Source organism: Scyliorhinus torazame, chromosome 3, assembly GCF_047496885.1.
Source record: "Scyliorhinus torazame isolate Kashiwa2021f chromosome 3, sScyTor2.1, whole genome shotgun sequence".
NCBI classification, from domain to species: domain Eukaryota; kingdom Metazoa; phylum Chordata; class Chondrichthyes; order Carcharhiniformes; family Scyliorhinidae; genus Scyliorhinus; species Scyliorhinus torazame.
The window spans coordinates 73,104,681-73,119,123 of NC_092709.1; the positions used below are offsets into that span (position 1 = coordinate 73,104,681).

Sequence of the window (14,443 nt, forward strand, 5' to 3'; positions counted from 1 at the left end):
CGCTGCACCCAAAAAGCAGCTCGCCGTGGTGCAACATGGCTGACAGGATCCGGGAAACTCCGCTCCCGGGATCTACCCGGGTCGCAATGCCTCGTGAGATCTAACGTGATCTCCACCGATGTTGCGATGTGAATCCCGCCCATTGTGACAGGATCACTTTTCGGCAATTCTGTATGTTATATCGAGAAAGCTAATGAACAGTTTCCCAAAGCATTGAAGAATTGGAATCTATCCTCTTTGCCTCAGAGACCTCGGGCGAATGTCGTTCAATACTGGTCTCCACAAATCAGGACCAGATGGAACAGCACTCGTGGGGATTGGAGGCCCTCGGTGCCTGCCCTTTGGGAAGGGTGGAACCCTTGCACTGCTGGTGCCACCTGGGTACCTAGGCACTGCCAGCCTGTTAACCTGGCAGTGCCATATGGGTGCCAGCTTGGCATTGCCAAGGTGCCATGCTGGCATTGTTCACGCAGCGGTGATCAGGCCAGGGTGCCCTGCACGGGTGTTGGGGAGTGTGTGGGGGGGGGCCCAGGGACCCCTCATAATGAGTTGGGTTTTGGGGCGTTGGAGGTGGCGTCGGGGGCTCCAGAGATCAAGACGCCACTTTTAAACGGTGTCCCAATCTCTCACCACACTGAGGAGTTCCCATTTAGTTAAATCGTGCCCATACACCGAATGCAAGTTTTCTGGTAGGCTTCTAAATGCCCCAAGTAATTTGTTTCTGCAAATCCATTACCATTTTTCTGTTGATTTCCCAATGAAGCCTCATCTGAGTCCTCTGCAACAGAATGTGTTCAACCTCGCTCTCTGTTATTCGTATTCCTGCCCTGGCTTCAGCACATGTCTCACCTTGAGCAGATCCTCACATCTAAACTATTCTCTAAAATACATGCATTGTCAGCATCTAAGCTGGTGACTGCACGTGTGAAATCAAATGACATCATCACTCTCTTCTTAATGGTCATCCATTGCGGGTGAGATTGGATATCTAAAAGGAAAAAAAGGCAAAGGTTCTGAGGGGAGAGGCTAAGAGATACATACTTCTTCTTAGGCTGCCCATGGGATCAAGAATGTCTTTCTTCCACTCAGGTTCAATTGCTTCTGAGAGAGCTGATAAGTCTGATGCAAAATCTGCCCCACACATGGGACAGTTGCTACTTAAAGGGTCTGGCAGATGAGGTGCTTGGAGGTTCATGCGCTCTCTCCAACATTTAAACTGCATGCACCCGACAAAGTCTAATGTCAAGTGAACTTTTCCATTTTGGTCGCTCACCAACTAGGTACTTCAATGAGTGGTGGGCATGTTTGAACTCTTCGGGTATTCAGAAGGCATAATTTAAGTAACTGAAGACTTGCCAAGTATTCGGGTCATCCTGAAGATTCAAATCAATAAATTAATAATATTTCAAATCATTTCTCTCGTGATCTCTTTAAGTTGTGCAGGATGGGACCGCATTCCACCCTGTATAATCTATTAATATCAAGCAGCTTTACCACTGGGTAGATACCTCAACGATATTGCCAAATATGGCACCGGTATCCCGAAGACATTAAACGGCATTGATTTGCAATTAATAAAAGGTTTCTAGTAGGATCATTTAAATCAAGACTTGTTAAAAATTGGATTTTGTGAGCATTATTGGGGTATAAGTAATAAGCTTATTTTTACTCTCTTCTCCTAGTTTCACCAATGCAAACAGTTTGGTAGAGAGATGAAAATTGCATTCAGTGTCTGGTTTATGCCTGATTATCATAGAATTTACAGTGCAGAAGGAGGCCATTCGGCCCATCGAGTTTGCACCAGCTCTTGGAAAGAGCACCCTACCCAAGCCCACACCCTCACCCCATCCCCATAACCCAGTAACCCCACCCAACACTAAGGGCAATTTTGGACACTAAGGGCAATTTAGCATGGCCAATCCACCTAACCTGCACATCTTTGGGCTGTGGGAGGAAACCGGAGCACCCGGAGGAAACCCACGCACACACGGGGAGAACGTGCAGACTCCGCACAGACAGTGACCGAAGCCAGCCGGGAATCGTACCTGGGACCTCGGAGCTGTGAAGCAATTGTGCTAACCATTATGCTACCGTGCTGCCCTAGACCACTGTTTTTCCTTATACCCAATTTGTATCAAGATATTGTGAATAAATCATAGAATCCTAGCATAACATGAAAAAAATAGGTTAGTCATTCATCATATCTGTTCCACCTCTCTGAAAAAAACTATCAATTAGTCCCAATTCCTGCTCTTTCCCCTCACCACTGATTTTTTCTTTTCTTTTTCAAGTATCTATCTAGTTTCCGTTTGAAAGTTACTATTGAATCTGCTTCCACCACCGATGTATTCCAAATCATAACAACTTGCTGAGTCCAAAATTTCTCCCCATCTCAGTGCTGGCGCTTTTCACAATTATTCTAAATCTGTGTGTCTCTTGTACTGATCTTCTTGCTTGTGGAAAATCCCTCATAATTTTCCGTAACTATTAAATTGGATCTTAATATTCTCCACTACAAGTCCTAGTTTCTCTGGTCTAACCAGGCATGAAATAATTATTTCATCAGCTGTATTCTCAGCTGTTGGCTTGACAGTTTATATTGGCAACAAGACATGCATACAAAGCCTCTCCGTGATGGCAGCTTACCTGTCTGTCTTTTTCTTTTCATCTTCCAATTCTCGTAGTGTATGTTGAAGTCGATCAGTCAAAATTTCTAGTTCCTGTGTCAGTTTGTACTCTTCTCTGAACTGCTCGCCTAGCAGAACGAGATCACGCGTCGCATCATGTAGTGGAATATCACTGAGATAAAGGCCTCTCCTGGTCAGATCGTCCAAGTTCATTACACTGAATTGAATATGAGAAAGTGTTTTTCTTTACTGAAGGATTTGGTAAACAGAACAATTTGGTGAGCTTAGGGAAACTATCTTTCTAAAAATCTAATACTTTTTGGATTTTTGTTTAACATTTAACTGCAAGTATTATTTAACTTGTGAGTCTCATCCAGGGACCCAAGTAGGGAGATAGAAGCTACCCACTGGCAGCAGCTGACATAGTCAATTAAGGAAACTGGCTTGAACTAGTCTTGCTGTACCTGTGCAACAGAACTGAGTGGAGTTTCACACAGAGTGTAGAAGTTTGGTGAGCTTAGGGAGTTCAGTGAGGAGCGGAGTAATCTATTCCTTTGCTTTTTCTAATGTTTTCACCCTGTAGGAATTTTTTTCTGTTCTACTGCAGGGAAAGAAGTGAGTTGTTGTTGAGTATTCGGTAATGGGCAAGATCTATTTTCCTGAGGCTTAAAATAGCACAGGAATTTGAGATCATATTAATGAATATCTAAAAGGAAATAAATAATTAAATTAAATAATTAAGTAATTAGTTAAAGCTCATAAGTATGGCAGGACAGGTGATGTGTCAAGGCTGCAGCATGTGGTTGCTCATGGATACTGGTTGGAACCAGGGCAAGCACGTTTGTAGTAAGTGCCTGCAGCTTGAGGAGCTTCGGCTCAGACTCATTGAGTTGGAGGCTGAGCTGTGGACACTTCGACACAGCAGGGAGGGCGAGAGTTGCTGGGATGCTTTGTTTCAGGAGGTGGTCACAACCCTTAAGATAGGATCTTCTGGTCTGGAAAGTGGCGAGGGACAGGAGAGCGTGACTGTAGCTGAAGCAGGTAAGGGGACCCAGTGCAAAAGCCTCTGCAATTGCCCAACAGGTTTGAGGTTCTTTCAGGTTGTTTGAATGAGAGTGGGGCTGCAGGGTGGATAAGCTGACTGACCACAGCACGGTGGTGCAGGATGCCATTCCAGTGCAGACAGCGCATAAGAATATAGTGATTGTAGGGTACAGTATACTTAGCAAGATTGACACTTCTGTCGCAAGGTGCGTGAATCCAGACTGCTGTGTTGCCTGTCTGGTGCCAAGGTTCAGGAGCATCTCCTCAGTCCTGGCGAGGAACTTTCAGTGTGGGGGGTAGGATCCGGTGGTCATGGTCCATGTAGATACCAATGATATCAGCAGGATGAGGGAGGAGGTTCTACATAGTCAGATTGAGGAGCTAGGCACCAGATTAAGAAGAAGAACTTCAAAGTTAATAATTTCTGGATTAATACCTGAGCCATGTGCAACTCAGCATACGACAAATAGGATTAGATAAATGAATGTGTGGTTCAAAGACTGGTGTGGAAGAAGTGGGTTCCGGTTCATCAGGCACTGGCCCTAATTCCTGGGGAAAGTTAGACCAGTACCATTGGGACCTGAACGGTGCAGGGGCTAATGTTCTAGTGAGCCGCATAACTGGGGAAGTAGAGAGAATTTAAAATTGAACAGTGGGGCAAGGGACCAAATTGGGGAAGATGTGGTACACCAAATAGTAGAGAGAAGGATACAAATATGTACCATGAGGAAGGAACAGAGAATACGAATCTGAGAGTAAATCAGCAGATATGGCAACTACAAAAATAATAAAAGGGAAAAACTAAAGGCTCTGTAGCTAAATGCACATAGCATTCAAAACAAAACAAATGAACTGATAGCACAAATAGAAATGAATAAGTATGACCTGATTGCCACTACAGAGAGATGGCATAGATTGAGACCTGAATATTGAAAGGGTTGTGACATTTAAGAAGGACAGGAAGTTAAGAAAAGGTGGAACTGACTCTGTTCATTAATGGTGGTATTCGCACATTACAGTGGAACGATCCAAGTTCAGGAAACTAGGATGAAGAAGCAGATTGGGTTGAGATGAGAAATGATAAAGGCACGAAGACACTTGTGGGAGTGGTGTACAGGCTCCCCACAGTAGGTGAGAATATAAAAGAAGAAGATAATGGAGCATGTCAGAAAAGTACAGTGACAATCATGGGGAATTTTAAAGATTGGAAAAGTCAGATGGGCAAAGGGAGTGTAGATAAAGAGTTGTAGAACGTTTTTGGGATAGTTTCTTAGAACAGCATGTTCTGGAGCCAACCAGAGAGCAGGCTATACCAGACCTGGCATTGTGCACTGAGATAGGATTAATTGATAACCTCACAGTGAAGACTCTCCTAGGTAGCAGCGATCATAATATGATTGAGTTTTACATTTGGGCTGAGGTAGAGAAAAGTGTGTCCAAGACAAGTATTTTTAAACGTAAATATGGGCAATTATTAGGGCATGAAAGCAGAGCTAGCTAAAGTGAACTGGAAAATGTGCTGAAGGGATATGTCAACAAATGTTCAGTGATCGACATTTAACGGGATATTTCAGAATACACACATTCCAATGAGAATTTTTTTTTAACGTTAACCAAAAAATGTGAAATACAGTATTAAACTTTAAAAAAAGGAATATATTTGTGCACAGACAAGTGGCAGATCAGAAGATTGGAAAGAATATCAAATAATGACAAAAAGATTAATTAGAAGGGAAAAACTAGAATACAAGAGAAAGCTAGCTAGTAATGTAAAGACGGATGATAAGAGTATCAATAAATATTTAATTAAGAAAAGAGTTAACAAAGTGAGCGTTGGTCCTGTAGAAAGTGTGTCTGGGGAATTGAAAATGGAACTAGGGCTATGGCAGATGAATAAAGCAGCTATTTTACACCAGTCTTCAAAATGGAAATGGAAGAGAGGGAGGAACTCAAAAAATACAATCATCAGGGTTGTAGTATTGAGCAAATTATTGTGTCTGCGGACTGACAAATCCCCAGGTCCGGATGGACTTCACTCTCAGGTCTTGAAAGAAGTAGCTAATGAAATAGTTGATACATAGATTCAGCGAAGGTTCCATTAGATTGGAAGATAGTAAATGTAACTCCTTTATTCAAAAAGGGAGGGAGTCAGAAAGCAGGAAACTACAGAGCAGTTAGCCTAACATCTGTCATAGGGAAAATGTTAGAAGCCATTATTAATGTTATAGCAGGTCGCTTGGTAAACTTCAAGGCAATCAGGCAGAGTCAACTGGTTTTTTGAAAGGGAAATCATGTTTAACCAATTTATTTGGGTTCTTTGAAGGAGTTCCTTGTGCAATGAATGAAGGGGGAACTGATGAATGTACTGTACTTAGATTTCCAGAAGGCATTTGATAAGGTGCCATATCAAAGATTATTGCAGAAAGGCTACGGTGTAGGGGGTAACATATTGACATGGATTGAAGATTAGCTAGCTAACAGGAAACAGAGGGAGGCATAAATGGGTCTTTTTCTGGTTGGCAGGATGTGGTGAATGGTTTACCACAGCAATCAGTGCTGGGGCACTGAAATTTATGTCAATGACTTGGATGAAGAGACTGAAGGCATGGTTGCTAAATTTGCTGATGACACAAGGATAGGTAGGAAAGTAAATTGTGCCGAGGATAAAGAGGGCTACAAAGGGACCTAGATAGTTTCAGTGAATGGGCAAAATGAATCTGGCAAATGGGAGTATAATGTGAACAAATGCAAAATTGTCTATTTGGGCAAGAAGAATAAAAAATAAAGTTATAATAATAATAATCTATTATAAGTTTACTTACTATCTAAGTAGTGAGAGATTGCAGAGCTCTTGAGGTACAGATGGATCTGGGTGTGCTCATGCATAAATTTTTAAAAAGGCAAGTGATTACAAAAGTAGGGAAGTTATGCTTCGGTTGTAAAGGGCACTGGTGAGACCACATCTGGAGTATTGAGTACAGCACTGGTCATAGAATCATAGAATCCCTATAGTGCAGAAGGAGGCTATTAGGCCCATCAAATGTGCACCGACCCTTTGAAAGAGCACCCTACCTAGGTCCATCCCCACCCCCACCTATATCTGTAACCCCATAACCCTGCCTAACGATTGGACACTAAGGGACAATTTAGAATGGCCAATCCACCTAACCTGCACATCCTTATTTAAGAAAAGATGTAAATATATAAGAACCAGTTCAGAGAAGGTTTACTAGACTAATATTAGGAATGGCAGGTAGTCTTATGAGGAAAGATTGGAGAGGTTAGCCATGATCTTATGGTATGGTGGAGCAGGTTCGAGAGGCCGTGTGGACTACTTCTTCTCCTAATTCATATGCAATTTCATTTGCTTTGAAGTTTCTAAGTTAACAAGTATAAGTATTGCAACCCTTTGAATGATGGTGAAAAATATTTAAAAGTCCATTCATAACGCCAACAATTCATCAGAGCACATCAGGGACGGGATTCTCCGACCTCCCCGCCGGGTTGGCGAATCGCCGGTGAGCGGCGTGAATCCCGCCCCTCCGCCCCAACACCGGCTGCCGGATTCTCCGGCACTGTTTTTTCTGCGGGGGTGGGAATCGTGCCGTGCCGGTCGGGGCCGCAGGCAGCGCCCCCCCCGGCGATTCTCCGCCCTGTGATGGGCTGAGTGGCCACTGTTTTCGGCCGGTCCCACCGGCGTAAATTAGACCAGGACCTTACCGGCGGGACCTGGCTCTGCGGGTGGCCTGCGGAGTCCTCGAAGGGCGTGGGGGGGATCCGGCTCCAGGGGGTGCCCCCACGGTGGTCTGGCCCGCGATTGGGGCCCACCGATCCGCAGGCGGGCCTGTGCCGTGGGGGCACTCTTTCCCTCCACGCCGGCAGGTGTAACGGTCCACCACGGCCGGCGCAGAGATGAACCCCCTTGCGCATGCGCTGGGATGACGGCAGTACATCCCAGCGCATGCGGAAGGGGGTTCCTCTCTGCCCTGGAGCTCCCGCGCATGCGCCAACTCGCGCCGGCAGGCGGAGGCTCTTCGCCACCGGTTGGCACGGCGCCAAACCCTTCCCCGCCAGCTGGTGCGGCGCCAACCCCACTGGCACCAGCCTAGCCCCTGAAGGTGCGGAGAATTCTGCACCTTCCAGGCGGCCCGACATCGGAGTGGTTCACGCCACTCCTCGGCACCGGTATGGCCTGCCACGCCGGGTAGCAGAGAATCCCGGCCCAGATCTCTCTATCCGGGCTGGTTTAGCACAGTGGGCTGAACAACTGGCTTGTAATGCAGAACAATGCTAGCAGTGCGAGGTCAATTTCCATACCTGCCTCTCCGAACCGGCGAATGTGGAGACTAGGGGCTTTTCACAGTAACTTCATTGAAGTCTACTTGTGATAATACGCTATTCTTACTAAAAAGCTAAAGTTAACAACGCACTGAGTTGGAATAGCCTATCCATGGCTTTATGTAGAATATCAGAGTATGAGAAGACCATAAGGGCAGGAAATATAACTCATAATTCACCCTTCCCAAAATTCCTCTATATCACAAAATGAGAATGTATGTGACTAGATTGATGATTCACGGACAGTAAACACAGAGAAGCAATAAACTGGATTCAAACTCAGATATTTACAGTTTATATCAATGCGTTAAATAAGGGGGCCAAGTTTACTGGTGACACAAAGGTAGTTGGGAAAATAAGTTGTTGCAAAACACAGGCGATGTAGACTGGTTAAGTGATTCATCAAGAGGGTTGAGAAGTGTGGAATTATCCACTTTGGATAGAAATTGTAGAAATACAGAATGTTTTTAAAAGTTGAGAAACGAACTAATATTGACATTTAGAGAGATTTGGGTGTTCTTGGGCGAAATTCTCCCCAAACAGCGCGATGTCCGCCGACTGGCGCCCAAAACGGCGCCAATCAGACGGGCATCGCGCCGCCCCAAAGGTGCGGAATGCTCCGCATCTTTGGGGGCCGAGCCCCAACATTGAGGGGCTAGGCCGGCGCCGGAGGGATTTCTGCCCCGCCAGCTGGTGGAAACGGCCTTTGTTGCCCCGCCAGCTGGCGCGGAAATGACATCTCCGGGCGGCGCATGCGCGGGAGCGTCAGCGGCCGCTGGCAGTTTCCCGTGCATGCGCAGTGGGGAGAGTCTCTTCCCCCTCCGCCATGGTGGAGACCGGGGTGGAGGCGGAAGGGAAAGAGTGCCCCCACGGCACAGGCCCGCCCGCGGATCGGTGGGCCCCGATCGCGGGCCAGGCCACCGTGGGGGCACCCCCCGGGGTCAGATCGCCCCGCGCCGCCCCCAGGACCCCGGAGCCCGCCCACGCTGCCTATCCCGCCGGTAAATAGGTACTTTAATTTACGCCGGCGAGACAGGCAATTTATCGGCGGGACTTCAGCCCATCCGGGCTGGAGAATCGAGCGGGGGGGCCCGCCAACCGGCGCGGCCCGATTCCCGCCCCCGCCGAATTTCCGGTACCGGAGACTTCGGCAACCGGCGGGGGCGGTATTCACGGCGGCCAACGGCCATTCTCCGACCCGCTGGGGGATCGGAGAATGACGCCCCTTGTATACAAATCACAGAAAGGTAGCTTGCAGGTACTGCAAGCAATTAAGAGGATAACGTTAAACTTTCTGCAAATAGGTTGGAATTTAATAATAAGGAAGTCTTGATGCAATTCCATAGGACTTTGATGAAACCACACCTGGAATAATATGTATCGCTTTGGTCTTTGTACCTAAGGAATTTGACCTAAATGAATTGCAGAGAAACTTCACGAGGTTGATTCCTGGAATGAGAGGACATTGAGCAGAATAGGCCTATATTCCCTGGAGTTCAGAAAAGTGAAAGACGATCACATTGAAACCTCTGCGGAGTCTGCACGTTCTCCCCGTGTCCGTGTGGGTTTCCTCCGGGTGCTCCGGTTTCCTCCCACAGTTCAAAGGTGTGCAGGTTAAGTGGATTGACAATGATAAATTGTCACTCAGCATTCAAAGGTTGGCTGGGGTTACGGCGGGAGATTGGGCCTCGGTAGGGTGCTCTTTCGAAGGGTCGGTGCAGACTCGTTGTGCCGAATGGCCTTCTTCTGCACTGTAGGGATTCTAGACAAACATCTGGCATTGGCTGAGTGGCTGTTGAGATACTGTTTCCCATGACTGCAGATTCTAGAATGAGGGTCAACCATTTTGGAGTAAGATGAGAGGTTTCTTCACTCATAGAGTAATGTATGATTGGAATTCTGTCCCAAGAGGGTTGTGAATGCTCAATGAATGAGTATATTCTGGACTGAGACAAATAGCTTTTTGGGCGCTAAGGTAATCAAGGCATATGGAGATAAGTTAGGAGACTGGAGTTGATGTAGAAGTTCAGGAGGTTCAGTCATGATCTCACTGAATGGCACAGCAGGCTTGAGGGGCTGGATGACCTACCACTGCTCCTATTTCTTGAGCTGCCATCATGGTCTTTGATTTAATATCAACAAAAAAACACTTTTAAATTCATGTACAAAATGTTATTATATTTTATATAATGTTGATGTGGATAAATAACGTATACTTATGTGAGAGAGCAGTTTCTGGACAAATGAAATATATACCTGGGAGAGCACAAGAAAAGTACATTATTAGCTTCAGGTAAGTAGATCATCTGCCCTTTCATACGTAAACAGTTTATTTCAGCACCAGTCAGATCATCATCAGCTTCTGTCTTTTCAACTTTCAGTAAACCTTCCTAGGGTGGATGTCAGAAAATATATGTTCAAAAAACTGCATCAACAGCATTCATGATGTAGACTTTGTTAGAATTTTATTGTACTGTTTACCTTGCTTCTTAACACAAAAACTGTGTTAATATGTGAAAGGATTCCATGGAAGGTAAAGTCAATATGTGGTCGAACCAAAGAGAAAACTGACAGAAGATGACAGCTTCCAGGCTGCAACTGGAGCAGGAAGAAAATAGATCAATTCCAAATGGCAGCCTATTGATGTTTGTATGAATCAAAGTCACAACATGAAACAGTTCCATCATCTAAGAAGAAAATCAAGGCGCAAAACAAACTTCATTCATTTCAAGAGGTAATGATTACTTTACAGGGCATATTTTATGAGTATGTACCAGCCAGCAGGAAGCCTCGCTCACCACCAATGCCTACCTAGAAATCGTGGAGTCATAATCATGGAGCAGAATCTTCCTTCCAAGGGTGGGAAATAGAACTTAGAGCTATTACAGAGTCTCAAAACTGTCTCCTAGGAGAAACAGTCACTGGCTCAGACATTCACAATTGGTTTGGAGATAGGTTTGGCATCCGAGGTTATGGAAACTGAGGCAGAACTGTACAGTTCCAGGCCCAATTTAAGCAGACCAAGGTAGTCCTGGTACCCAGGATAGGGTAGCCCCTCAATACACAGATGTGGACTTGAAAGTCCTCCTCGAGGCCGTGAAGATGAGGAAGGGTTCCTTTTCTGGAGACTGACTAGAAGAGACCACCCTCCAAGATTAAATACAGTATGAAGTCTTACAACACCAGGTTAAAGTCCAACAGGTTTGTTTCGATGTCACTAGCTTTCGGAGCGCTGCACATCCGCCAACTTAACAGACTGATCAAGACCTTGGATCCAGATCTTCAGAGCACCCTACGTGCTCTCATCCCACGTACTCCCCGCATTGGAGATCTCTACTGCCTCCCGAAAATACACAAGGCCAACACACCAGGCCGTCCTGTCATTTCAGGTAATGGGACCCTATGTGAGAACCTCTCTGGCTACATCGAGGGCATCTTAAAACCCATCGTACAAGGTACGCCCAGCTTCTGTCGCGACACAACGGACTTCCTACAGAAACTCAGCACCCATGGACCAGTTGAACCAGGAACATTCCTCGTCACAATGGACGTCTCGGCACTCTATACCAGCATCCCCATATCGACGGCATTGCTGCAACAGCCTCAGTACTCAACACCGACAACTGCCAATCTCCAGATGCAATTCTGCAACTCATCCGCTTCATTCTGGATCACGTCTTCACCTTCAACTAAAGGTTCTTCATCCAGACGCACGGAACAGCCATGGGGACCAAATTCGCACCCCAATATGCCAACATCTTCATGCACAAGTTTGAACAAGACCTACTCACCGCACAGGACCTCCAACCGACGTTATACACCAGATACATAGATGACATTTTTTTCCTTTGGACCCACGCGAAGAATCACTGAAACGACTACACGATGACATCAATAAGTTCCATCCAACCATCATACTCACCTTGGACTACTCTCCAAAATCAGTTGTATTCTTGGACACACTCGTCTCCATCAAGGACGGTCACCTCAGCACTTCGCTTTACCGCAATCCCACGGATAACCTCACGATGCTCCACTTCTCCAGCTTCCACCCTAAACACATTAAAGAAGCCATCCCCTATGGACAAGCTCTCCGTACACACAGGATCTGCTCAGACGAGGCGGAGCGTAACAGACATCTACAGACGTTGAAAGATGCCCTCGTACAAACAAGATATGGCGCTCGACTCATCGATCGACAGTTCCAACGCGCCACAGCAAAAAACCGCACCGACCTCCTCAGAAGACAAACATGGGACACAACCGACAGAATACCCTTCGTCGTCCAGTACTTTCCCGGAGCGGAGAAACTACGACATCTTCTTCACAGCCTTCAACACGTCATCGATGAAGATGAACATCTTGCCAAGGTCATCCCCACACCCCCACTACTTGCCTTCAAACAACCGCACAACCTCAAACAAACCATTGTTTGCAGCAAACTACCCAGCCTTCAGAACAGTGACCACGACACCACACAACCCTGCCATGGCAATCTCTGCAAGACGTGCCAGATCATCGACATGGATACCACCATTACACGTGAGAATACCACCCATCAGGTATGCGGTACATACTCGTGTGACTCAGCCAACGTTGTCTACCTCAATACGCTGCAGGAAAGGATGTCCCGAAGCGTGGTACATTGGCGAGACCATGCAGATGCTGCGACAATGAATGAACAGACATTGCGCGACAATCACCAGGCAGGAATGTTCCCTTCCAGTCGGGGAACACTTCAGCAGTCAAGGGCATTCAGCCTCTGATCTCCGGGTAAGCGTTCTCCAATGCGGCCTTCAGGACGCACGACAACGCAGAATCGCCGAGCAGAAGCTTATAGCCAAGTTCCGCACACACGAGTGCGGCCTCAACCGGGACCTGGGATTCATGTCGCATTACATTCATCCCCCACCATCTGGCCTGCGAAATCCTACCAACTGCCCTGGCTTGACACAATTCACACCTCTTTAACCTGGGGTTACCCCATCTCTGGATCTGTAAAGACTTAATCACCTGCTAATGCTCGCATTCCAAGCATTGTCTGGCATCTTTGAATCTGTCTATATATATGTTTCTGGAACATACCTCTTCATTCACCTGAGGAAGGAGCAGCGCTCCGAAAGCTAGTGACATCGAAACAAACCTGTTGGATTTTAACCTGGTGTTGTAAGACTTCTTACTGTGCTCACCCCAGTCCAACGCTGGTATCTCCACATCAAGATTAAATAAGCCTGGATAGAGTCAGCAGATGGAGTGTTGTGCACGGGGTTTATAGGAAGAGGCTCATTCACACGATATGTTTTGCCAAAGTGAATTCAATACCAAAACCTCCGAACAGGCTTTGGTATTCTCCCTCCAACAGCTCAGGATCTATTCCTGAACAGTGTGGCATGTCTGCCCAGGGCATTTTGACCCTCAAAATGGCTCAGGGCCATAGTGCTGCTGAGGACCTGCTCACACTGAAACATTCAGCTTCTAATGTGTAGGAGCAGCAGCATTGGTCACAGAGGATAGCAGTGCCTTCTATCGCTCTCTTTTGTCCTTGCAGGAGAAATGGGTTCATAATGCCCACAAGAAGGTCAACACAGGGTGTAGGAAACATGTCCACAACGACATTATAACCACCATGGCAGAGAGAGCCATGGACATTGCCAGGGTGCTGGACCATGAGGAACTCGAACAAGGTGAAATGGGCATCCATGGGGGAAACAATGATTAGAATACAAAATGTTCTTTAAGGGGGTATGCTGCAATCACGTCTGTTTAACAGCATACCGAAAATTGAGATTCATTGGGAAGCCTCAGCTCTGTAAAGTTTTCTGCTCTCCCAACTAAGTTTTCATAGTTCCCATCTTGTATCTCACACAGGTGCACAATTAGCCGAAGCTCAAAGCAAGCACTGTCACATCCAGAGACCCAACTGAGGATTAAGGCAGTTACCCAGGAGAATGATGGTTCATCCAATACAAGGCATCTTCTACAATAGATTCATAGAATTTACAGTGCAGAAGGAGGCCATTCGGCCCATCGAGTCTGCACCGGCTCTTGGAAAGAGCACCCTACCCAAGGTCAACACTTCCACCCCATCCCCATAACCCCATAATCCAGTAACCCCACCCAACACTAAGGGCAATTTTGGACACTAAGGGCAATTTATCATGGCCAATCCGCCTAACCTGCACATCTTTGGACTGTGGGAGGAAACCGGAGCACCCGGAGGAAACCCACGCACACACGGGGAGGATGTGCAGACTCCGCACAGACAGTGACCCAAGCCGGAATCGAACCTGGGACCCTGGAGCTGTGAAGCAATTGTGCTATCCACAATGCTACTGTGCTGCCATCTTCCTTGTCCCCTCTGATGGTGTAGCAGGGCCGATTAATAGAGACTGCCTCTACAATGGTGCAGTCTCTAGAGATGTCCTTACTGGCAC

The 14,443-nt window shown here is 46.6% G+C and overlaps 1 protein-coding gene across 2 annotated transcripts in view; it reads right to left on the minus strand.

Annotated features, from left to right (window-relative positions):
* The window catches only part of gucy1b1 (guanylate cyclase 1 soluble subunit beta 1), a 182,260-nt gene that overhangs the window by 72,886 nt on the left and 94,931 nt on the right, over positions 1-14,443 (minus strand). For both annotated transcript variants that reach the window (XM_072495799.1, XM_072495800.1), the window contains exons 7-9: positions 10,491-10,607; positions 10,266-10,399; positions 2,647-2,844 (exon numbers count right to left, since the gene is read on the minus strand). In XM_072495799.1, the coding sequence (XP_072351900.1) occupies positions 2,647-2,844; positions 10,266-10,399; positions 10,491-10,607 (449 nt within the window). The remainder of the gene's footprint in view (positions 1-2,646; positions 2,845-10,265; positions 10,400-10,490; positions 10,608-14,443) is intronic.